This window comes from Dipodomys merriami, unplaced genomic scaffold, assembly GCF_024711535.1.
Source record: "Dipodomys merriami isolate MVZ:Mamm:240054 unplaced genomic scaffold, mDipMer1.0.p SCAF_3, whole genome shotgun sequence".
Taxonomy (NCBI): Eukaryota; Metazoa; Chordata; class Mammalia; order Rodentia; family Heteromyidae; genus Dipodomys; species Dipodomys merriami.
Genome location: NW_027204492.1, coordinates 83,049,944 through 83,075,707, shown reverse-complemented (window position 1 = coordinate 83,075,707; position 25,764 = coordinate 83,049,944). Strand labels below are relative to the sequence as shown.

The following is a 25,764-nucleotide window of genomic DNA, read 5'->3' as shown; positions in this document are numbered from 1 at the left end:
CTGGATTTGTACGAGACAGGGTGATTCCCAGGCCAGAAAGATCTTTCCGGCAGGCCTGAAGTGCCCTAATCTTTCATCAGGACCCCCCCCCCCCCGGATGCTCTGAGCCACCCTTCTCAACCCGGATCTAAAACCTGGGACACAGCTATCAGGCCAGCCTCTCCCTCCCTCCCTCCCTTCTTCCCTCCCTCCCTCCATCCCTTCCTCTCTCTCTCTCTCTCTCTCTCTCTCTCTCTCTCTCTCTCTCTCTCTCTCTCTCTCTCTCTCTCTCTCTCTCTCTCTCTCTCTCTCTCTCTCTCTCTCTCTCTCTCTCTCTCTCTCTCTCTCCACCCCACCCCCTCTTTCTGGCGTCCATCCCCTCCTCAACACCACCTCTGCTGCTGCCTCTGGCTGTGGACCTGCACCTCTTCCCCATATCTGCCAGGCCGGGGTAAGCCTGGATGAGAGCCCCCCCACCGACCTGGGGCTCTCCCCGGCCATGGCCCGTGTGCTCCCAGGGAGGAGCCCCGGACCCTGAGCATCTGCTGGAAGCTTGGCAGAGGCCCCGCGGGACTGTGTCTTCTGAGGACAAAAGGCGGCGGCCAGCAAGCAGACAGGGGAGTGGGGGTGGGGGGGGACCGGCAGCCAGGCAGGCAGACCGGTAGCAGGGGACAGAGCTGGCCCCCCTCCCAGCTTGGCGGTGGCATAAAGATGGGGTGGGAGTGTGTAGTGGGGGAAACACCTGCTGGGACCCCCCACCTGCCAGCTACTTGGGCACCCCAAGGCTGTGTGCTACCCACCTGGTATTCCCCAACACCCCCAGCCCTGCCTAGTGCACCCCTCTGGTGCCTGCTTCCTCTGATGCCAGCGATTTAGACCAGCCCGGCTGTGTCCACGGAAACCGAAGCAGGAATGTCACTGGCCGCTACATTCACTGAGGGTCCCACAATGTGGCCTGGGTTGTGATTTATCCTGAGACAGCTTGAACCATTTCTTGGATTCCAAGACACCCCTGCTGAAAGAGCCAAGGTAAGCAGCCAGCATCCCTCCACCAAGCATGGGGGGCTGGGACTTCTCTGCTGTCTCCACACATTTCTGAGTCTCCATCACTGCCATGCTGCCTGTCTCTCTCCCTGACTATCAGTCTTTCCCTTTCTGCTCCATCACAGGGGCTACTAGAACACTCCAGCCACAAGACTGTTTATCTTTCCCCATCCCCAAATGTCCCATGAGAAAGGAAACTACCACCTGTTTCTCTGCACAGGGTCTGTTTTTTGTGTTTTTTTTAATAATTGTGGTCATATTTGGAGATGAGATGGGTGAATAATATTTCCTTGTGTGCTAGCTGTGGAAGGGATGCTTGGAAGCCTGGCTGGGTTCCCCTCACAATGCCTGCAGCTGCTTCCTCTCCCTCTGCCTCCTCCTTTACCTCCTCCAGGTTCCTTGGCCTGTTTGCAGAGTGTGTGTGTGTGTGTGTGTGTGTGTGAGAGAGAGAGAGAGAGAGAGAGAGAGAGAGAGAGAGAGAGAGAGAGAGAGAGAGAGAGAGAGAGAGAGAGACAGACAGAGACAGACAGACAGATAGACAGACAGAGACAGAGACCAACAGAGACAGAGAGACAGTAAGACAGTGAGACAGTGAGAGAGGAGAGAGAAAGAGAAGAAGAAACCTGGGTAGCAAGCAAGTGGGTTGATATGATAGGAATGTTGCTCCTAACCCAGACCACCCCCTTCTTTCTTTCTTTTCTTTCCTTTCTTTCCTTCTTCTCTCTTTCCTTCCCTTCCTCCCTTTCTTTCTTCTCCAGTCTGTCCCCACAGGTAGCACAAGCTTTTGCTCACTCACCATGGAAGATACACCATGATTCCCAGCTAGGGGAAGGGAGTCACTCTAGAGCTGAAAGAAAGTGAGGTGGGAATGGGGAGCACTTCCAGTTCCTAAGCTTCCTGATGTCTTTCGTGTGTGTGTGTGTGTGTGTGTGTGTGTGTGTGTGTGTGTGTGTGTGTGTGTGTGTGTGTGTGTGTGTGTGTTATAAACCAGCCACAGGATGACTTGCAGGGGCCAGGCACAACATGGTTGTTCCTACAGTGTGGGCCCAGCCTCTATCACATGACTTTCTGTTTCTGTTCCAGATGCTCATGTTGTGTCTGGGACCTCCAGATCTATGGCTTAGTGCAAAGTGGCTAGAAGTTCCTGTATCTGAAGGGACAGGAAAGCCTGGTATATGTAGAACACATCCCACAACTACTAGCTCTGCAACTTTAGTGGAAGCATGCCACTATTGAGCCTCAGCCTTTCCATTTGTCCAAGAGATTAGTAACCTTTCCTTCAGGGTGTGTTCAGGGATTAAATGAATTGGTGCATGTAAATAAAAGAGGTACAAAGAGGTAGCATTGAAGCAATGTCAGCAAAGCTCAGGGTCAATATTGTTTCTGATTATTCATGATTGTCGTTGCCATTGGAAGAGAGACTAGTATTTCTTCAGGGTCTTGGCAGAGATTTGGAGAAGGCAGCAGGTGGGAGAAAGGGGAGTAGGGATGAGGCAGGAGCAGCTCTCTATATTGTTGCTTCTCATTTATAGTAGCTGTGGGTAGAGCTTCCCATCCTCACACTCCGGTCTTGCTATCTTGTTTCCCTGTATTTGCACACACACACACAGACACACACACACACACACACACACACACACACAGAGGCTTGAGCACCCCTTGAGCCAGCAGAGGCCTAGCTTGCAGCCTGCAGTATTCCTGGCCCTGGTGATGTATCCATCTCCCTGTTGAGGGGATACTTGGCAAGAGTTTGGCCTGTGGTCAGTAGTTGGCAGGGCCTGGAGACAAGGCTGAGACTTCTGAGATCACAGGGGTTTGGGTAGAACTGGGGTGTGTCCCATGCAGCAACAAAACATATAGGGTTAGATCCTGGGGAAGTAGGGAGTTGCTCACCTAGATCCTGGGCTTGGGGAGAGTAGAGTTTTGGAGTTTCCCTGGTATGTCAATGTGGTAGAACACTGAGAGGTGAGAGGTAGGAGGGCAGGAGAGGAGCAGGGGGAACAGAAAGACTGAAGCCCAGAAGACTTCCTCTGTGGCAGGGAGGACTGGGGCCTTGAAACAGAGTAGACTTTTCTGAAAGATCATTTACTGTGGAAGGGAGAGGACTCAGCCTATTGTATGGGGGCATCTGGACCTGAGTGTAGGTATAATTGTGTAACTGAGAACATGTTTCTAGGTGTGCAGTCTGTTTGTGTGTGCATGTCTGCTCGGGGCACTGTGGGTGTGTATGAGTCTGTATGCAAGAACAGTCTATGTGATGGCATGTGTGGTGTGTGGGTGTCTGATTAGGTCGGAGTGTATACAGAGAGGGTGGTATGACTTTGCATGTCTGTCTGGGTGAAAAATGGGCATGTTTAATTCTGATCTTGTGTGGGTGTGTTGCTCTGAGTTTATAGGCCTGTTGACTATTTGGTTGTACATGTGTGTGGTTATATTTGCCTTTGAATGTGAATGCTTGGTTATATGTATATGATTGTATAAATGAGCTTCAGAATGACTGGGTATGCATGTTATTAAGTGAATACCTATGGCCATATGTGCCTGAATGTGGGTTTATCTAAATGAGGTGTGTGTATAAAGACATATATATGTCTACATATATGTTCATGCATTTAGGAGTGAGTATGTCTGTGTGTGTGGTGTGTCTGTCATGTATTGAGTAGGCCTGTCTGAGAATGTCCATGTAGATTCTCTAGTATTTTAAATTATGCATATGTTCTTTGTGTGCATGTTTGAGTGCACACTGTCTGTAGACAAAGGTATGTGTGAAAATCCATTTAGAGAAATGTGAGTAGATGGGCACACTAAGATATGAAGGACTAATTGTGTGTGTTGTGAATAGGGTATGAAGGAAAATATATGTTATAAGTTTATGTATACACACTATATATCTGAGTACATATCAGCAAATTATACACACATACACATGCACAAAGCTGTGTACATAGGTAAGTGGATACATTTACATATCTGTCTAATTGAGTTTGGATATGTACCATTATATGTTAGTGAATATCTGATTATGGTATGCATGATTACCACACTTCCAAATATTGGAGTGCATGTGTCATTTTATGTGTTTGAATTTCTGAGTGTCAGTGCGAATAGATGTTTGAGTAAGCCTATGGATGATTGCACATATATATGTGATTGTATATGTAGTGTGTGAAAATCTGACTGTGTGCATGTGTTTGAGTAAATATTACCTGTGAATATGCCTGTCTGAATGTACTTCAAATTATTTGCAATTGTGCTGGTCTATCTTTGGTCTGTGTATATATTTTAGAATAATGTAAGTTATAATCATGATACTCTTGGCTTATGTGTGTTTATGTGTGTAAATGTGTATGCACACATATATATAGACACACGTATAGATATGAGGATGTCTTTATATGTGTTAACAAGTGTAGATCAATTCTTCTTGTGCAGATAAACAACTGTGTGCAAGAATGTGTGAGTGTACTTCCATGTGTGCATGTGTGTGAATATACATTTTTGTCTTCAAGTCTGTGGGACTATAGGTATAAATGGTTCTTTCATTTGTGTGGCTTCTCCTTATGGGTATATATGTATGAATATATAAGATGTTCATAACTGGCTGTGATAGTGTGTGTTTTGTAAGTACACTTGTGTTTCCATATCTGATGGTGTGAATATGCATAAAGTTAGCATCTACACCTATATGCACATGAATATGTTCATTGATGTATGTACATACAACGCTATATAATATCTATATGTATATGCATATATGTCATCTCATTTACAAACATACACATTTATGGAAGTTTATGTGAATGCATCTACAAGGTATGCGTATGCATGAATATACTCATGTGGTTAAATCCAAAGGTGTATATACACATTTGGGAGCTCATTTCTTTCTTTCCTTCTTTCTTTCTTTCTTTCTTTCCTTCTTTCTTTCTTTCTTTCTTTCTTTCTTTCTTTCTTTCTTTCTTTCTTTCTTTCTTTCTTTCTTTCTTTCTTTCTTTCTTTCTTTCTTTCTTTGTCTGTCGTGGGGCTTGAACTCTGGGCTTAGGCTCTGTATCTATGTGCTTTTCAGCTCAAGGCAAGCACTACACCGCTTGAGCCATAGCGCCACTTCTAGTTTTTCTAGTAGTTTATTGGAGATAAGAGTCTCAGAGACTTTCCTACCAGGTATGGCTTTGAACCGTGATCCTCAGATCTCAGCCTCCTGAGTAGCTAGGATTACAGGCATGAGCCACTGGCACCCTGTTGGGAGCTCATTTCTTTCTGTCAGTTTTTCTTCATTACCTTGGGTGTGATGAAGTTGACCGAACATAAACTTGTGTTTGTTAGTGAATATACATATTTCATAAATATGTTACAGGAATATATGTCATGTGTGTATGCCTACATTGAAGAGTAAATGATGATGATATGCATATGCGACCAAGTCTAGCATGAGTGAGCATTATGCCTATGTGTATGGATTAGTGAAAGTATACAATCTCATGTGCATATTAATGTCTGATCGTATATGTGAGAGAGACCTGACCTTAGGCCTGTGCAGATGGCTTTTATCACTGAGAGGGTAATAAGAGAGGGAACTTCTGAGTCGGTATGACTTTATGTGCACTCAGCATGTGTCTATATACATGTCTGATACTCAGTGATGGCCTGAAAAAAACAGATATAGCCTGGCGCTGGTGGCTCATACCTGTAATCCTCACTACTCAGGAGACCGAGATCTGAGGATCACAGTTCAAAGCCAGCCCAGGCAGGAAAGCCTGTGAGACTCTGACCTCCAATTAACCACCAGAAAACTGGAAGTGGCATTATGGCTCAAGTGGTAGAGTGCTAGCCTTGAGATGAAGCGCTCAGGGACAGCACCCGGGCCCAGAGTTCACGCCCCATGACCAACAAAAAAAAATATGTCTATAGCTGTGTATTCATCATACTTATAAGCAAGCTATAAGACCAGAACATCCCATGATTCCACTTGTGGGATCTTTCTGCCCCTAATCAAGGATAGACTTTTGTTGGGGTCTTGGATAATTTCTGCCATCATAACCAAGAATCTGGAGTCTCTTTAGAGCATGGCCTCTTTAGAAAAGGATTCTTTTGTTTATATGTGTATGCTGGTTCTGGGGCTTGAACTCTGGGGCTTTTGTTTTTGCTCAGGATTTATTTTCTACTACTTGAGACACAGCTCCACTTCAACTGCTTTTTGTGGTTAATTTGAGGTAAGAGTCTCACAGACTTTCCTGTCCAAGCTAGCTTTGAACCCCAGTCCTCAGGTCTCAACCTCCCAAGAGCTCAGATTATAGGCATAAGCCACCAACACCCAGCTTAAAAAGGATTCTTTATTGGGTGATATGTGTGTGATATTGATGGCCCTATGAATGTATCTGCTCTGAATGGTACTGTTTAAGAGAGTGTAGGAGAATCTGGATTGTGTGTGTGTGTGTGTGTATGTGAGAGAGAGAGAGAGAGAGACAGAGACAGAGACAGAGACAGAGACAGAGACAGAGAGACAGAGAGAGAATTGATATGTTTCTGAGTATGGTAGAGGTATGATTGAAATGTCCATTGGAGGGGGTGGGAGGGTAAGGGGTGTATCTGGATGGGGTATGAGACTTCAGACTTAACTGGGAGTGTGGTGGAAGTGTGAATGTCTACGTTGGGATAATACACATATGAAAGATGTGGATCAATTCAATCACATGTGTGAGAAACTGTACAGTTACTTTTGAGTCCTGTGTATAGGTATATTTACAATGGAGTGGACTTAAATGTGAGTGTATTTGGATGATTGGTGAACATAGGTATATTTGGGTAGCCAAGTGGGTAGTAAGGGAGCTGTGGATGGTGTGTAGTGTGTTATAAGAGTTTGATTGTATATCTAGGTGGAGACAGGAGAGAAGGTGAAGAGAGGGAGATGGAGAAAGACACTGTATTGAGAAAGAGAGAATAAATATAAGCAAACCTGAGATTGAGTGAATCTGTCAGGTATGCCTGTGGGAATGTTTGGATAATGGGCAAGTTGGAGTGTATTTTAGTTGAGAAAGTATCTGAAAATGTGGGTGTATCTGTGTGTGAGTATGGGTTTTTCTGGATACTGAGTAAATGATATCTAGATGTTTTGTATATTCAGTAGTGTGGGTGTTTATGAGTAGGGTTTGTGATCATGGTCAAGTCTATGAATGTGTATAAATTTCTTCAGCCTTGTATATCTGTGCTGAACTGTCTATAATGTGAACATGTCCATATGTGTCCATGCAAATCTTAGATTTTTGTGTCCATTTGTGCCTGAGCATATCAGTGAATGTGAGCTGGCTTGTGTAGCTACATGCTTGTGCAAAGTAGTATATGTCTGTCTTTGAGTTTGAGGTAAGTGTGTTTTTACATGTGAGTAAATTGGATCTGCAAGGTCTCTGGAGATAGCCTTTGAATCTGGATACTATTTCTGCCATTGGTTGGCTGTGTGACTTTGGTGAAGTCACCTAACCTCAACAAAACCCTAGTGTCCTATCTGTAAAGTGGAGGGTATGTAAACTAACAAAGCAGTGTGCCTGTGGCTCACATATGCGATCCTAACTACTCAAGAGGCTGAGATCTGAGGATCGAGGTTCAAAACCAGCTGGGCAGAGAAATATGAGAGACGCTTATTTCCAATTAACCAGCAAAAATCAAGAAATGGAAGTGTGGCTCAAGTGGTAGAGCACCAGGTTTGAGCAAAAAAGAACCAAGAGCCAGGTGCTGGGGGTTTATGCCTGTAATCCTAGCTAGTCCGGATGTTGAGATTTGAGGATTGAGGTTTGAAGGCAGCCTGGGCAGGAAAGTTCATGAAACTTTTATCTACAATAAACTACCAAAAAAGCTGGAAGCAGAGATGTGGCTCATAAGGTAGAGTACTAGCCTTAAGCAAAAATAAATAAATAAATAAATAGCTTAGGGACAGCACCCAAGACTTGAGTTAAAGCCCTAAGACTGGCAAAAAAAAAAAAAGCCATGGGAGAGCTTAAGGTCCTGAATTCAAACCCCACTGCAAAAAAGTGCGTGGAATACTGCCTAGCATGTAACAAACCTCTCATGAGTGTCACCTATTACCATAATTACTATCTGCCCCAGTGTGTAACTGTATGTGTCTATCTGTAAGTACAAAGGTGGCTCCCACATGCCTATTTTCTTTATTGTTTGTTCCATGTTTATGTGAGTGAGAATGAGCTTCTCCTCTTTTTATGTAAGAGGGTGTTTATATGTGAAAATGGGATTATACTTTTAGGTGTCCTCATTTCCCCATCAAGCCCTGGGCATGTGAGGAAGGAACTATGTGTCTTAGGGTGAGTGGGGGGGGCAGGGTCCTGTGTACACACTCTTCTGGGGGTGTATAACTGCACTTACTCATATATGTGGTAGTGTGATATATGTGTAAGTGTTCCTTACATTGCTGGTATGTCTGTATATATGAGCACACCTCCATCTGTGGACATATACACAGACCAATGTGTTTTGAACTGACTGTAAAAACAGTTTTGCAGTTGTCAAGATAGAAATATATGCATGTGACTCTCTGCTGTGTCTTCAAATGGCAGAAGGATGCTATCCAGATTTGTATGTGATGATGCAGGTGGGGTACATGAAGTACAGGTAAAGGGTTTGCATCTGTATAGCCGTGTATTAGGATGTGTACATCTGTGTTGTCAAAGTATGAGTAGGTGTAGATAGGGCAAGTACATCTGAAGATTCATGTCTTTCTGTATTTATAAGTTTCAGTGATTATGTGTGGGTGTGTGCATGAGTCTGCATTGCTCTATATACCTGCTTGCCTCTCTATGTAAGAGAAAGCTTGAGCATTGTCAAGACATCTATACTGTGCATATACCTGTATGTCAGGGCAGATTTGTGAGAGTGATGTTGTATGAAATAGTGGTGTTTTCAAGGCACCAGTGGCTCACATCTGTAATCCTAACTATGCTGGAGGCTGATAGCTGATGATTAAGGCTCAAAGCCAGCCTGGGCAGAAATATCTGTGAGACTGTGCCTCCAATTAACCAGATGTGGCTAAAGTAGTAGAGCTCCAGCTGTGAGTGAAAGAGCTAAAGGATAGAGTCAGGCCCTGAGTTCAAGCCCCAGGTCCAGCACAAAGAAAAGTAATGGGTTTTTATTTTTAGTGTAACAGCAAGTATGAGGCAGGGAGGGCCTAGATCTGTAGAATATGAGCAGCACTTGCCTATGTCTAAATGTCAGTTCTGATGTCTGTACATAGAGGTTTGTGTAGGTTCGTGTAGTTAGGTTTGTACTTATGTATATCTGCAAGATACCCTTTGAATGGTGAGTATTCTCTGCCCAAACCTGTAGAAAGTCAATTATATCTGTGTGTGTATATGCTTGAGTGATTTGCTAATGAATTAGTACCCAAACCCATGCCTAACTTGCTTCGTAGTTAGGGTGAATAAGTGTGTGTGTGTGTATGTGTGTGTGTGTGTGTGTGTGTGCCTGTGTGTGCATGTGTGTTTCCATGAGTACCTAGTATACTTATCATCTGGTGTACTCTGGATGGGAATGCAAATTTGAATCTCAATGTATATATGTGTTCATGTACATACACCAGTATTTCTATGTATTTCTATTAACTAGGTGTAAATATGTTGGAGCAGTTACAACCCAGCACCCAGTGAATTTTTTTTTTTTTTTGCTTTGTCTTGGGGCTTGAACTCAGGGCTGTCCCTGAGCTTTTTTTGCAAAAGACTAGCGCTCTACTACTTGAGCCACAGTGTCACTTCCGGACTTTTCTGTTTATGTTGTACTGAGGAATCAAACCCAGGGCTTCATGCATAAGGGGAGCACTCTACCACTAAGCAATATTTCCAGGCCCCAGTGAAATCTTTCTGTGGCACACAGGAGTAAAATGAAGGGGATTTACGATTTAGGTATTAGGACTTGGTGAAAAGGCATTCCTTGTGTTTTGTCATATATACATGTATATGTATGTATATATATATATATATACATATGCATGTATAATATTATGAGAGAAAAACAAAACAAAATTTCAGTGTTTTAAAGGAATTATTAAATAAATAAATTTGTATGCCACTTGCAAATGAAATCTTCTCAGAATTTTTTTCATATGACAATGCAAGCTGACCTCTTAGAGCACAACTTTTTTTATACATTAGTGGCTGTTTGTAATTATCAACATCTGTGCCCACTCCTTCTTAGTCTTTGGTCATTACTGCTTTGGCTTATTGTCTTTTTTTTTTTTTTTGTCAGTCATGGGGCTTGAACTCTCTGGGCTTGGGTGCTGTCCCTCAGATCTTCAGCTCAAGGCCAGCTCTCTACCACTTGAGGCACAGGGCCACTTCCGGTTTTCTAGTGGTTTATTGGAGGTAAGAGTCTCACAGACTGCCCAGCTGGCTTTGAACCGTGATCCTCAGATCTCAGCCACCTGAATAGCTAGGATTACAGGCGTGAGCCACTGGCGCCCGGCTATTTTATTGTCATTTGATTCCTTTGTAGTCATTTTAATCTGGATTTGGTAAATCTGTTGATGTTGCATTATTGTGTTTATTTCTTGGGGAACCCCCCCAAAAAAAAAACCACAAATGAAGCAAATAAATAAATAGTAATTTTCACATGGCCATAAACTTTCCTTGTGGCCTGTCACTTCTTTCTTTGATTAGGTTTTTGCATTTCTTGTGCCACTAATATGGCTTGAATTTAGGGCCTTATGCTTTCTTGACTTTATTGCCCAAAGCTAGCACTTTACCACTTGGGCCACATCTCCACTTACGGCTTTTTGCTGGTAAATTAGAGATAAAAATTTCTCAGATTTGTGTGCCTGGGCTGACTATGAACTGGGATCCTCAGATCTCAGCTTCTTGAGTAGCTAGGATTACAGGCGTGAGTCATAATGCCTAGCAGTGTGTGTGTGTGTGTGTGTGTGTGTGTGTGTGTGTGTGTGTGTGTGTCAGTACTAGGACTTCAATTCAAGGCCTCTCACTCTCATCTGGCTTCTTTTCCCTAAAGGCGGGGACTCTGCCACTTGAGCCACAGCTCTACTTCTTGATCTTGGAAGCTATGCTGAAAGCAAGACCCATTTCATACAGGTTATTCAGGCTCATTTTGCTAGATGTTTGCCATAATTTGCTTAAATGTGTTAAATGTAGCTGCACACTTCTGCAGGTCAGCAAAACTCACCTCAAAAATGTGAGCTTTCAGATCATTTGATACAATTATGGATTCTCTGAAGCCACAGAGCAGCCATATGTACCTATGAAACCAGATACAATCTCTAGTCACTATATCTGATGCATTCATACCATATCACTTTGTCTTAAGAAGTGGAGCCGGGCACCAGTGGCTTATGCCTGTAATCTTAACTACTCAGGAGGCGAAATATGAGGATCACAGTTCAAAGCCAGCCCAGGCAGGAAAGTCTGTGAGACTCATCTCCAATTAACCACCAGAAAACCAGAAGTGGTGCTGTGGCTCAAGTGGTAGAGCTCAGGGACAGCGCCTAGGCCCAGAGTTCAAGCCCCATGACTGATTAAAAAAAAAAAAAAGTGGAATAACTACTGTTTTATTTGCTGGTCCTGGGACTTGAACTCAGGGCCAGGGCACTGTCTTTGAGATTTTTTGCTCAATGCTTACACTCTACCACTTGAGATATAGTTCTACTTCTGGCCTTTGGCTGGTTACTTGACAATAAGAGTCTCACAGACTTTCCTGCCAGGCTACATTCTAACCACAATCCTCAGTACTCAACCTCTTGAGTAGGGAGGATTGCAGGCGTGAGCTACTAGCCCCTGGCTGAATAATTAATTTTTTGTGCCTCTCTTTGTAACTCACTTGTTCTTGTCTTGGTCAGACAAAGACACCAGTTTTATATTGATAATAGCCACTGTCAAAAGGAAACTGTGTGCAAAGTAGACAGCAGCAAGGAATCAGTAATATGTGATAATATTATAATAATTCACTTTATAAACTAATGGGAGATTTTTGCTTTAAATCTACTATCTCTTTCTTTGCTTTCAGTGTAATATGATACTGCAGTTTCTTGTAACTTTTTCTTTGGGGGGGGGGGGGGTCCGGTCGTGGGGACTGAACTCTGGGCCTGGGCGCTGTCCCTCAGCTCTTCAGCTCAAGGCTAGCGCTCTACCACTTGAGACACAGCGCCACTTCCAGCTTTTTTCTTTTTGCTTATGTGATACTGAGGAATGGAACCCAGGGCCTCATGCATACAAGGCAAGCGCTCTACCACTGAGCCACCTTCCCAGCCCCCAGTTTCTTGTAACTTATAAAGCTTGGATCCCAGAGAAAAATTTCATGTCTCAAAAATCATGTTATAACTTTTCCCTAAGTAGAAACAGACTTTGTTCTTCCATATATCCCAATAAATATTTCCTTGTAAAATTGTAACACCAGATAAACTTCACACAGGGAACTATACTTGAGACTTTACCTCTCCTAAGTTGCAGTTTTGATTTGAATCTATAAACCTTGTCAGTATAGTATATAATAGTAATACAGGATCTCAAATGTCTTCAAAATTTTCAATGTAGTTTTAGTCATGGGTTCTAAAAGCCATTTGCTAGAGCCAGTAAGCATCAGACCCACATGATTCACCAAGAAATGCTTAAAGTTTCTTTCAGCCTGGAGCTGTTGGCATACACCTGTAATCATAGCTACTCAAAAGAATATCTGAGGATCATGGTTTGAAGTCAACTCAGTGCAGAAAAGCTTGAGATATTCTTATCTCCAATTAACCACCAAAAAAAAGCCAGAAATGGAGAGGTGGCTAAACTGGTAGAGCACCAGCCTTGAGTGGAAAAAGCTAAGGATCAGCCCCAGGCTTTGAGTTCAAGCTCTAGGACTGGCACAGAAAAAAAGGTTCTCTGATCTAATTTGTGTGTGTGTGTGTGTGTGTGTGTGTGTGTGTGTGTGTGTGTGTGTGTGTGTGTGTGTGTGTGTGTGTGTGTGTGTACTGGAGCTTGACTTGAGGGTTTGGGCAGTCTCTTTGAGCTTCTTTTGCTCAAGGCTAGTGTCCTACCACTTGAGCCTTAGAGCCACTTCTAGCTTTTTCAGAGTAATTTATTGGCTTTGAAGCATGATCCTCAGATCTCTGCCTCCTGTGTCGCTAGGATTACAGGCGTGAACCACAGGTACCTGCCTCTCATTTGTTTCAAATAAAACCTCTATCCACTTAAATTTAAAACAGCAGAGAAAGGTGTATAAAAAGGCTATAAGATGCCAGGTGCTGGTGGCTCACACGTGCAATCAGGAGGCTGAGATCTGGGGATCTCAGTTTGAAGCCAGTCAAGGCAGCAAAGTCTGAGATTCTAATGTCCAATAAATCACAGAAAAAGCCAAGCTGGAAATGGTGCTGTGGTTCAAATGGTAGAGCTCTAGCCTTGGGCAAAAAGGAGCCCAGAGACAGCGCACAGGCCAAGAGTTCATGCCCCAGGACCTGGGGGTGTGAGGGGAAGTTAAAAAAAAATCAAGTAGAGTCCTGGCTTTAGCTAAATTCACCAAGATCATTTACTGTGGAAATTAGACTTATTAACCATCCTATATAGATAAATGAATCTCAGTATTATTCAGAACAACTTCTGCTATTACAATAGCAGCATCAGGGGCTGGGAAGGTGGCTCAGTGGTAGAGCGATTGCCTTGCATGCCTGAGGCCCTGGGTTCGATTCCTCAGCACCACATAAGCAAAAAGAAAAAAGCCAGAAGTGGCGCTGTGGCTCAAATGGTAGAGCACTAGCCTTGAGCTGAAGAACTGAGGGACAGCTCCCAGACCCAGAGTTCAGGCCCCATGACCTGACCCCCCAAAAAAAATATAGCAGCATCAGTCCACAGACTTATGCAGAGTTTCCACAACATCCCAACATATTCATGGATCAATTTACCTAGTTCTTTTTTTTTTTCCTGTGTGTGTGCGGTACTGGGGATGGTATACATGGCTTCATGCATACTAGGCAAGAACTCTGAGCAACATCTCCAATCCTCAGATTTTTCCATTAAAGCGGACAGTATATCTTTGTGATTTTTACAGGCTAGATTTTTCTCTGCATACTTAAGAAAGCAACAAAACAAAGCATAAAAACCTAGATTTGCCTTTGATAAATCAATGCAACTTAACTATTGTAAGGCTTCATTCATTTACTGATAAATCATTATTAATAAAAGGAATTAACTAATTATGAAATACCACCAAGAACCAGATTTGGCTAATCCTAATAACAAATATTAACATCAAGTAAATAAAAATAAGAACGAAAAATGATGTTATGATTTTATAAGAGACCTTATCTTTTAGAAATGGATATTGAGGGGCTGGGAAGGTGGCTCAGTGGTAGAGCTCTTGCCTTGCATGTATGAGGCCCTGGGTTCAATTCCTCAGCACCACATAAGCAGAAAAAAAAAGCCGGAAGTGGCGCTGTGGCTCAAGTGGTAGTATGCTAGCCTTGAGCTGAAGAGCTGAGGGACAGCGCCCAGGCCCAGAGTTCAGGCCCCATAACCAGACCCCCCCCAAAAAAAGCAATAGTCAGTGAAATTAACAAAATAATTCTATTCTGTTCAGGGACACCTAATAATATATAATACAGACTGAACATTTCTAATCCAAATATATGAAATCTGAAAGGCTGTAAAATTCAAAAATATTTGATTGATGTGAAGAAAATTCCACACCTGACCTCCTGTGACAGGTCACAGTCAAAACACACATCCATTAAAAATGTTGCATAGACAATGAGAAGTACAAAATGTCATGTCAAAACCAGCTTTACAATGTCGGTGTGGGGGGGGGAGGGGGGTATAATTGGGTGGGGGGAGGGGGGTAAAATTGGGTGGGGGGAGGGGGGAGGCGGGGAAGGGAAGTGAAGGGTAAACAAAGGAGGAGGCTGCAATGCTTGGTAAGAAATGTATGCATTATCCTGCCCATGTAATTGTAGCCCCTCTGTACAGTATGTTCCCAAATAAAATAAAATACAATTAAAAAAATAAAAAAATAAAAAAAAATAAAAATGTTGCATAGGGGCTAGGAAGGTGGCTTATTGGTAGAGTGCTTGCCTAGCATGCATGAGGCCCTATTTCTCAGTGCCACATAAACAGAAAAGGCCAGAAGTGGTGCTGTGACTAGTGGTAGAGTGCTAGCCTTGAGCAAAAGAAGGTCAGGGACAGTGCCCAGGCCCTGATTTCAAGCCCTAAGACTGGCAAAAAATGTTGCATAGGTGTCTAAGAACTATACAAAATATTGCTATGTTTCTAAGGTGTACACAAAGCACAAATGAGTTTTATGTTTAGACTTTTGCTTCATCTTCAAGATATCTCGTCGTGTCTATATAAATATCCCAAAGTGAAGCACTTCTAGTGTTCAGGTATTTAAGGCATTTTTGACCTATAATTCATAATAGCAATGATCTTCCTCTTATTCCTCTTCCTCTTCTTTTATTCCTCTTCTTTTATTGTAGTCCTGAGGATCGAACTCATGACCTGTGTGTGATACCTAAGGGCTCTACAGATGAGCCATACACCATCCCCTATATGTTTTTTTTTGTAGAAAAAAAGTATGGAAAAGGAAGAATAAGATGCAATTATATTCAAAAAAGCAAACACTAGGGGTAGATTTGTGTATGTATATAGAAATACTACAAAGTACATTCTGTGTATATAAGGAAATATCATGATAAAATCTCATATTGCAGATTTATGATAACACAAAAATAAAATAAGCTGGGCCTGTGGCTCATGCCTTTAAAACTGGCTACTCGGGAGGCTGAGATCTGAGGATGATGGTTCAAAGCTAACCCAGGCAGGAAAGTCCGTGAGACTCTTATCTCTAATTAACCACCAAAAGGCCAGAAGTGGAGGTATGGCTCAAATGGTAAAGTGCCAGCTTTGAGCAAAAAAAAAAAAAAAAAAAAAAGCTAAGAGTGTGAGTCCCTGAATTCAACTCCAAGGACTAGCATAAAATACAAAGCTGACACCAGTGGCTTCTACCTGTATTCCTAACTACTCAGAAAACAGAGACCTGAAGATTGAGGTTCAAAGCCAGCTCAGGAAAACAAGTTAGAGAAACTCCTATCTCCAAATAGCCAGGAGTTATAGCTCAAGGGGTAGAGCACCAGTCTTGAGCAGAAAAAGCTCAGGAACAATGCCCAAGCCCTGAGTCAAAGCTCTAGTACCATCATACATACATACATACATACATACATGCATGCATGCACTAAACATTAAGTATAGGCTAAACCAAAAAGAACATACTGGTAATAAATAATGACAAAGTAATAATCAGACTATTTGAGGTGTCTTTATAGGAAGCAGTAATTTACAACCTGGCTTTTCCTACCACATCCTGGAGCAGCTTTGTTTCAGTCCTTTGCTCTGGCAAGTCCTCACCAACTGAGCAACTCTGCTCAGGTGCCCACCAGTCCCTTCAAGAATTAGCTGGTCTGTGCATAAGACTGGTGTTATATGTATATATCAGTAAGTGTGTGCATGTGTGTGAGCAAGATATTGTGTTTGCACATATTTGTTATGTGCAGATATTTGTAGCACCTGGTCCACATACATGAGATTTTTATCTCTCTTTGATGTTACTTGCACAATGCTAAACTATGTGTGTGTGAGACAGAGAAAGAGAGAGAGAGAGAGAGAGAGAGAGAGAGAGAGAGAGAGAGAGAGAGAGAGAGAGAGAGAGAGAGAGAGAGAGAGAGAGAGCCCACACCTCCTTGTACCTCCTTGTATGTTTATATTGGAGCTGTTATATATCCATGCATGGGTGAGATTGTGGGGGGGAGGTGCATATGTGTCAGAATGTACATATCAGTGTCAAATAGCATATCAAATCTTTTGGGGGGGATTGGGTACTGTCCCTGAGGTTTTTGTGCTCAAGGCTAGTACTCTCCCACTTGATCTACAGTGCCACTTCTGGCTTTTGGGGTTTTTTTGTCAGTTGTGGGGCTTGAACTCTGGGCCTTGTCACTGTCCCTCAGCTCTTCAGCTCAAGGCGAGCTCTCTACCACTTGAGCTATAGCACCACTTCCGGTTTTCTGGTGGTTTATTGGAGATATGAGTTTCACGGACTTTCCTGCCCAGACTGGCTTTGAACCGCGATCCTCAGATCTCAGCCTCCTGAGTAGCTAGGATTACAGGCAGAGCCGCCGGTGCCCGGCTACCTCTGGCTTTTTTTGGTAGCTAATTGGAAATAATAATCTTATAAGCTTTCCTGCCTAGGCTGGCTTTGGACCATGGTCCTCAGATTTCAGCCTCCCGTATAGATAGGGTTACAGAAATGAGTCACCAGCACTCAGCTAAGTTTTTAATTTGCTTGTCTTTTTAACCCTCTGTGAAAATATATCTGGAAGCATCTGAGAGGGATTCTGTATGTATACATCCCTAGAAGGGCTGGTGTATATAAGTGATTTTGAATCTGAGTGTTAGTGGATGTGTGACAGTGTAGATATACTACTGTGGACATATCTGTGTTGTGAGACTTGAATATGTTTGAGGATGTGGGTAATGAGATCTACCAGTTCAATAGGAATGTATGAGTGTGCATGCAGGTTTGCAGGTTGGATGGGTCAATGTTTGAGTGTGTTTGAGTGTGTGTGTGTGTGTGTGTGTGTGTGTGTGTGTGTTAAGAGAGTTGTAAAAGTGATTTTGTGGGCTGTTGCATAAGTGTTTGTGAGCATATGAGTCAGAATGTGTCTGAGCAGATGAGCAATTCTCAGCCCTCGCATACCCAGCATGCTTTTTTATGTAACATATTTGTAACACTCCTTTACAGTCTGGAGGTGGAGTTGTAGCTCACATAATCTCTGTACTTTTGAAAGAAAATTCATGTCATATTTTATACAATATCCATTTTAACTGTAATACAAATAAGGAGAAACTATTTAGAAGAAAATAAATTGTATTTCAATATGTAAATGTTTGGAGGTGACACTATCTTGGAGATCACAAGAAAGAAATTAGAAACTCCTAAGGTTTTTAATAAATACATGCAAATTTAGGAGAAGAGGAAAAAATCAGACTCACAAATTCAGGAAAATGACAAGCAGAAGCTTTGGGTTGAGAAGTGTACCACAAACTGAAGTACCATCTCCCCTTGAATTACATGACAGCCACATTCCTGGATAATTCCAGATATAAGAAAAACAGGAGACATATATCACCTCTACAATAACAGATATATTTTAAAAAACTGAAACAAGGTTCCTGATATAGCTTAATGGTAGAGAATTTGCCTAGCACACATGAACTCCTCAGTTCAATACCAAACAAACAAACCAGAAGACAAACATTATCTGTGAGCAGTAACTCTTTTACTGAATCTGCCTGATTCTAGGTTCTGTTACCTGTAAATCCAAAGTCCCAGGTACCATGGGAAGTGTGAGAGCAGTGTAGAATTGCCCTGCATGTCACTGGGTGCTCAGTATTCTCCTTTCTTCACCTTAAGTGTTAGGAGACTCCACACCCTAGCAATGTGGCCACCATGAACGCAGCTACAGATTTCTCAAATAGCCCCTAGGGGGCAGTAGTGTTTTTGTAGAGGTTGAAAGCACTGATGCTTACGCAGAGTACACTATGTACCTGAAGCCAAGTACAAGATCAACCTGTGCCTGTGTGCGTGAGAGTATGCGTGTGTGGATGTGGACGCTGTGTTCATGAGAATCTGTGAGTGTGTGGGTCTGTTCACAAGAGTGCCCAAACAAAATCAGTTGTTCTATTCAAGCTACACTCCCCCCACCCCCAATTTGTGCTCTGGAACACCTCTCTCATTTTAACGATTGCCCCAGCTTTCCCAGTAATAGCAAGGTTTGCTTTTGTTTTTATTTTCTGTTTTTAATATTGTTTTCACTGAGACTCCCAGCTACACATTATCCACCTTCACAGTCTTTGTCTCCATTTTATCTTGCTCTGTCTCCATTTTATTGTGCTTTGTCTCTATTTCTGCCTCTGTCTCTCTCCAGCTCCATTTTGTCTTCTACTCCCTACCCTCACCCTCATCTCTCCTCAGTCTTCTAAATCTTTCTGCCTTTCTATTTTTTTGGTGTTATTCTTTTCCCCTCTCTATTTCTTTTACTATCTATTTGGGTTTCTGGTCTTTCCCCTTCTCTACAGGTCATACTGTTTCTGTGTGTCTCTCTTTTTCTGACTTTTCTCCCCCTTTCTGCCTCCATTTCTATCTTTCCCTCTTTTCCCTTTCTGTGTCATATTTTTCTCCCTTGTCACCTTTCTTTACTCTCCCTTTCCTTCTCCCTCATCCTCTCTGCCTTCTTGGTGTCCATCTGTTTCTCATACATGTGTCTTAATTCTTACCTTTAGTTTCAATTTGTCCCTACCTTTTCCCCTTTGTCTCCCTTTAAAGCAAAGGAAGAGAGAAGGAGAAGAAGGGAGGAATGGAGGGAGGGAATATGAAAATTTATACACATCCAGCTGAGGATTTCTCCACAATTCTAAAGGCAGAGGGCCTTAAGGGACAGAGAGCCCACCACCCCCAGTTCTCCCAGCAACTTCTCTAGTACTTTCTCTTGCCTCTAGGCCACTAGCTCTGAGATTTCATGGTGCCATTAGCAAATCCTGGTTTCAGCCAGGTACCGTGGCTCATAGCTATAATCCCTGTTATGAAGGAGGTTGAGATGCAAGAATTGTAGTGTGAGGCCAACCTGGGATAGGGGGATTAGAGAGACATTATCTGAAAAGGAACTAAAACAAAAACAGGTGTGGAAGGCATGGCTTACTGGGTAGAGTACCTGCCTAGCAAGCATGAGAACCTGAATTCAAATCCCAGGTCTGTTCACCCTCCTCCCCCCAAATGTCAGTTTCCAGATGGTTATGGAAGAACTGGTTGAATTTCTCTGGACAACAATGCTGAGGGAACATTTTGACTGGGTGGGGGAGAGTAAGGAGACATCCGCTCAAGCTCTGCCTTCCGCAGCTCAACCCAGCCTCAACCATAACTCTGAGCTTCTCAACCTTCTGCTCCAATAGGCCAGCTGCCTTCCCTATGGGACCTGCCCTGTCCAAATACCTTATTCCATCTTTACATCCCCTGGCTGCCCACAGCAGGCGCTATTCTATTTTTCCCAAACCTCCCCCTCTCAGCACATCTAGCCTGATACCTCCAGGGAGCCTTCCCCATTCACCAGTGCATTTAATCCCTTAACCAACTGATTCACAGCTTCTTTTCAGAGAGCCTCCCACTGCACAGTACTGCTCTTTTAGAGGAGAGTGAGTCTTTGTGTGTGTGTGTGTGTGTGTGTGTGTGTGTGTGTGTGTGTGTGTGTGTGTGTGTGTGCCAGTACTGGGCTTGAATTCAGGGCCTCACACTCTCACTTGGCTTTTCCACTCAACGCTGGTGGCACCTGATCTATCACCTGAGCCACACCTCCACTTCCAGCTTTTGCTAGTTAATTGGAAATAATAGTCTTACAGACTTTTCTTTCTGGGGCTCAGTTTGAACCAGGATCCTCAGATCTCAGCCTCCTGGAGTAGATTAGAGGCATGAACGACCAGTGCTTGGCTGTGAATCTATTCCCTGCTCTCATGGAGCTTTTGTTCTTACAGGATGAGGCAGTCAATAATCCAATTTTTTTGTGTGTGCCAGTCCTGGTATTTGAACACAGGGCCTTAGTGCTATCCCTGAGCTGCTTTGCTCAAGGCTAGTATTTTACCACTTGAGCCACATCTCCATGTCTGGCTTTTTGAATACTTCATTGGAGATTATTGTCTCACGTATTTCCTTCCTGGGCTGGTTTCAAACTACAATCCTCAAATCCTAGCCTCCCAAGTAGCTAGGATTACAGGTGTGAGCCACTGGTTCCCAGCAAAGATCAAATTTTAACAGTCATTTATATAGTGTTAGAAGAGAGAAATTCTAGGAAGAAAAATAAAGGAGGGAGAAGGGCATGGGGATGCTATGACATTTAACCTGGATTACCCAAGGAGCCTCCTCATTAGTCTCCCCATTTCCACCTTTGTTTCGCATGATCTGTTCTTACCGCAGTAAGTAGGATCCTGTTCAGGACTGAGCCCTATGATTCCAATCTTATTCTGAGTCAGAGTCCTCACCATGGCTTCCATGATTTGCTGCTGCCACCACCTCTTCCTCCCCCTCCTCCCCCTCCTCCCCCTCCTCCCCCTCCTCCCCCTCCTCCCCCTCCTCCTCCTCCTCCTCCTCCTCCTCCTCCCCCCTCTCCTCCTCCCCTTTCTCCTCCTCCTCCTCTTCTTTGGTACTGGGATCTAAACTCAGGATGTCATGCTTGCCTACCAAGTGTTATGCCTCCCAGTCCTTTCCAAAGCTTCATTTAATCTTTCACGTAAGGTCTCACTTTTGCCTGAGATGGTCCTTGAACCACTATCCTCCTATATTTACATTCCAAGTAACTGGTATTATATGAGTTAACCATCATACCCAACTTATTTTTGTTGGTTGGTTGGTTGATATTTTTTTTGCCATACTGATGTTTGAACTCAGAGTCTCATGCTTGTTAGGCAGGAACTATTGCTAAGAAGTCTTGCCTCTAGTCCTATTTAGTACTGTTTATTTTTTTTAAGAAAACTTCTCACTTCCTAATTAGACACATGCCTGAGCATGATTCACCTGCGTTAGGCTTCCAAGTGTAGCTAGGATAACAGGAATGTACCACTGAGTCCAGATCTCTGAGATGTCTCTTAAACTTTTCTGCCTAGGTTGACCATGAGCTGAAATCTTCCTAATCTCAGCAACCCAAATACCTAGGATTACAGATTTGTGTTGAGATAAGACTTTGTTATCACAAATCTGTTGGCCTGGGCTGGCCTCAAACCACAACCTTCCTATCTTTTCCTTCCACATAGCTGGGATTACAGACATGTCCCACCTCTCCCAGATTCATCATCTGCTTTTGCTACTTTTCTGACCTCACCCCAATCAGCACTTGCCCCCTGCTCACTATTCCACCTACTGTGGCCTCTTTGTTCTCCTGAAAAATGTGTCATAACTAATCCCACCTTAATGTCTTTATTCAGGCTGTTCCCCTTGCCTGGACTTCTCTTCCCCCAGATAGCCACATGACTCACTCCTCCACCTCTTCAGTTCTCTGCTTAGATGACACATTCTCTGTGAAACCTTTCCTGCTCACCTTATTCAAAACTTCCATGTCTTCCGTACCCCTAGCCCCACTCTCTTCTTTTATACTTCTTCTTAGGGACTTATCATTTGATGTGCTAACTTCATCCTTGTCTGTTTTTTTGTTATTGTTTTCTTTTTCTTCTTTTCTTTTCTTTTTTTGGTGCCAGTACTGAGGCTTGAACTCAGGCCTGCTTTCAAGCTTTTCTTGCTCAAGACTGGCACCCTACCACCTGAGCTACAGCTCCACTTCCAACTTTCTGGTGGTTGATTGAAGATAAGTCTCATGGGCTTTCCTTTGAGGGTTGGCTTCAAACCCTTATCTTCAGATCTCAGCCTCTTGAGCAACTCAGATTACAGGTTTGAGCCATTGGTGGTGCCTGGCCCCTGCTTTAACAAGAAAAAAATGTAGGTAGGGTCTTTGTTTTTGTCCAGGACTTGCCTCAGACCATGATCTTTCTAGTAGACCTTCTTCATAGCTGGGATGACAGTGCATACCACCATATCCAACTCATCGACTGATAAAGGGGCTAACTTTTTGCCCAGGCTGATTTTTGAACTGTGACCTCCTGATCTCTGTCTCTTACATAGCTGAAAACACATGCATGAGATCACGGCACTGAGCAAAAATCAGTACTGTTTTGTGATATTTTGGTTGAGCTGTTTGTGTGTGTGCACATGTAAGTACTGAGCTGTGATGTAAAACGGCCTTTGTAACTATGGGTGGTGGTTTAATCCAAATTTACACACAACCATAGTGCTTGCAAAGGGGGAGAAGATCCGCACCTCACATACCTACCAATGAAAGAAACTTGTAACTAAGGGCATACATTCAGAGACATCTAGCTTTGGAAGTCAGTAAGGAGAGAGTAGGAGCAGGTTGGGCCTTGGCCAGGAAGTCAGTGGGAAGAACTTTTAGACAAACTAACCTTGTCTTCCTTTTTATTTCCTTCCCTTTCTTTTCCATTTGCTTCTCACCATCTCTTACTTGTTTCTGTCATCATTTTCTTACCCCCCCCCATTTCTGTGTCAATTTTTATCCATGCATACCTTTGTCACCATTTTTCTATTTCATTCTTTCCCCACTCTCTCTGTATCTACATGTGCTATTCTTTCTTGGTCTGTTTCTTCTGTTCTCATCTCTCTTGTCTCTCTGTGTCTGTGTTTCCCTTATTGTCCCCATTTCCAGGTGCAGCTTAGCAAGACAACTGATGGAGTCACCCAGGGTCCATCGAGTACCAGCCTGGCAGATCTCATAGGATTGGGAGTAGCCCTTGTCCCTCATTATGGCCAACACCACTGGAGAGCCCGAGGAGGTGAGCGGTGCACTGTCCCCGCCATCAGCATCAGCTTATGTGAAGCTGGTGCTGCTGGGACTGATTATGTGTGTGAGCCTGGCAGGCAATGCCATCTTGTCTCTGCTGGTGCTCAAGGAGCGTGCCCTGCACAAAGCTCCTTACTACTTTCTGCTGGACCTGTGCCTAGCTGATGGCATACGCTCTGCCGTCTGCTTCCCCTTTGTACTGGCTTCTGTGCGGCACGGCTCCTCATGGACCTTCAGTGCACTCAGCTGTAAGATTGTGGCCTTTATGGCCGTGCTCTTTTGCTTCCATGCAGCCTTCATGCTATTCTGCATCAGCGTCACTCGCTACATGGCCATCGCCCACCACCGCTTCTACGCCAAGCGCATGACACTCTGGACATGCGCAGCTGTCATCTGCATGGCCTGGACCTTGTCTGTGGCCATGGCTTTCCCACCTGTCTTCGATGTGGGCACCTACAAGTTTATCCGGGAGGAAGACCAATGCATCTTTGAGCATCGCTACTTCAAGGCCAATGACACACTGGGCTTCATGCTTATGTTGGCTGTGCTCATGGCGGCCACGCATGCTGTCTATGGCAAGTTGCTCCTCTTCGAGTATCGTCACCGCAAGATGAAGCCAGTGCAGATGGTGCCAGCCATCAGCCAGAACTGGACATTCCACGGCCCTGGGGCCACTGGCCAAGCTGCTGCCAATTGGATCGCCGGCTTTGGCCGTGGGCCCATGCCACCAACCCTTCTGGGTATCCGGCAGAATGGGCATGCGGCCAGTCGAAGGCTGCTGGGGATGGACGAGGTCAAAGGTGAAAAACAGCTAGGGCGCATGTTCTACGCGATCACACTGCTCTTTCTGCTCCTCTGGTCACCCTACATCGTGGCCTGCTACTGGCGAGTGTTCGTGAAAGCCTGTGCTGTGCCCCACCGCTACCTGGCCACCGCTGTTTGGATGAGCTTCGCCCAGGCTGCTGTCAATCCGATTGTCTGCTTCCTGCTCAACAAGGACCTCAAGAAGTGCCTGAGGACTCACGCCCCCTGCTGGGGCACAGGAGGTGCCCCAGCTCCCAGAGAACCCTACTGTGTCATGTGAAGCAGGAGAGTAGGCAGACAGGCAGGGAAAAAAGTCATGGTCACCATGTGATAGGGCCAAACAGCAAGGGGGTGGGTAGGGCCTCATGTAGAAGTCTTCTTTTCTGAGCTCCAGCCCCAGCCCCTCAAACCACCTTTAACTGAGGCACCTTTGCCGGCATCTCCCTGGGGTGGAGGACTGAATGGAGAAATGGGAAAGAGGCATTTCTAGTTTTGTGGGCCTGAGTGGAGAAATGGGAAAGAGGCATTTCTAGTTTTGTGGGGCCTGTCTCTGCAGCCTCCTTCTATAAATCTCATCTCTCTCTCTCTCTCTCTCTCTCTCTCTCTCTCTCTCTCTCTCTCTCTCTCTCTCTCTCTCTCTCTCTCTCTCTCTCTCTCTCTTCTCTCTCTCTCCAATTCAGAAAAAGAAAAAAAAAACTGAAAGTACAGGTTTTTCTACTAGTAGCTGAGGAGGAGACAAGGAGACAGGCTTTCTTGCTTTAATGTTTCTCCTTCTGACATTGTCCAGAAGGGTAAATTTTGTCCTGTAAAATAGATTTCCAGATCTCTTATTGCCCCCATTGCTCCCATACACCTTTCCCTTCCAAGTCCCTTAGCAAGGCCTGGATGTTTAGGGAAAAATTGATCCAAGGCTGCTGAAAAGAGGGACCCAAGGGGTGTCGGGTTCTGGGGGAGCAAGGATGTTTAATTGCTATGTTGTGTGCACTGTTGTTTTTGGCTAACCCTGGTCCCAAGCCCACTTTCCTCTCCCTCTCACCATGTCCAGACCTCCCAAGTGTTTCTTGAGGATCTGTATGAGAAGCCAAGAGGGTAAGGAGAAGGGCCCCCCAGAATAGACCCAGGCTAGGTAAAGAGGAGAATGGAAACTGAATTCAAGCTAAAGAGACCAAGCTTGTCTGCATTCTCTTGTTCTGCTTCCTGGATCTCCGGCACTCCACCTCTTCTCCCTGAGGACAGACAACCCCACTAGGGCTGATATGGGAGCCATGCGCGCCGGGGCGGCCCATGCCCTGAAAGTATAAAGAGGGAGAAGAGCTCCCTCAGAATAACTGGACCCCAGAGCCTGGGATCAAAGCTTTATTGAACCTCAGGATTGTCTCCTGGGTTCTTTTCTGAAGATGAAAATTCCTTGGGGGCCTTGGTAACTGATAGTGGTACAAACAAACTCTGAGACACTGTAGACTTGACTCCATTCCTATCTGACCTCGTTTTTTGTACCCATTAAGCCTCAGGGCCCTCAA

General features: G+C 44.1%; 1 protein-coding gene across 2 annotated transcripts; it reads left to right on the top strand.

Moving 5' to 3' along the window:
* The first annotated feature begins 348 nt into the window (after positions 1-348).
* On the top strand, positions 349-24,877 carry Gpr173 (G protein-coupled receptor 173). 2 transcript variants are annotated; one of them, XM_070040447.1, is made up of 3 exons: positions 349-430; positions 803-1,008; positions 23,306-24,877. In XM_070040447.1, exon 3 carries the CDS (start codon positions 23,403-23,405, stop codon positions 24,522-24,524), a length of 1,122 nt encoding a protein of 373 aa, XP_069896548.1. In that variant the 5' UTR covers positions 349-430; positions 803-1,008; positions 23,306-23,402; the 3' UTR covers positions 24,525-24,877. The 2 variants fall into 2 exon arrangements, with proteins under 2 accessions (XP_069896548.1, XP_069896551.1); XM_070040450.1 differs by lacking the exons at positions 349-430; positions 803-1,008 and adding an exon at positions 10,328-10,382.
* Positions 24,878-25,764: the final 887 nt, after the last annotated feature.

Bases quoted from the DNA above. Each gene is read 5' to 3' on its own strand.
- Gpr173 (XM_070040447.1), top strand. From the start codon at position 23,403: ATGGCCAACACCACTGGAGAGCCCGAGGAGGTGAGCGGTGCACTGTCC.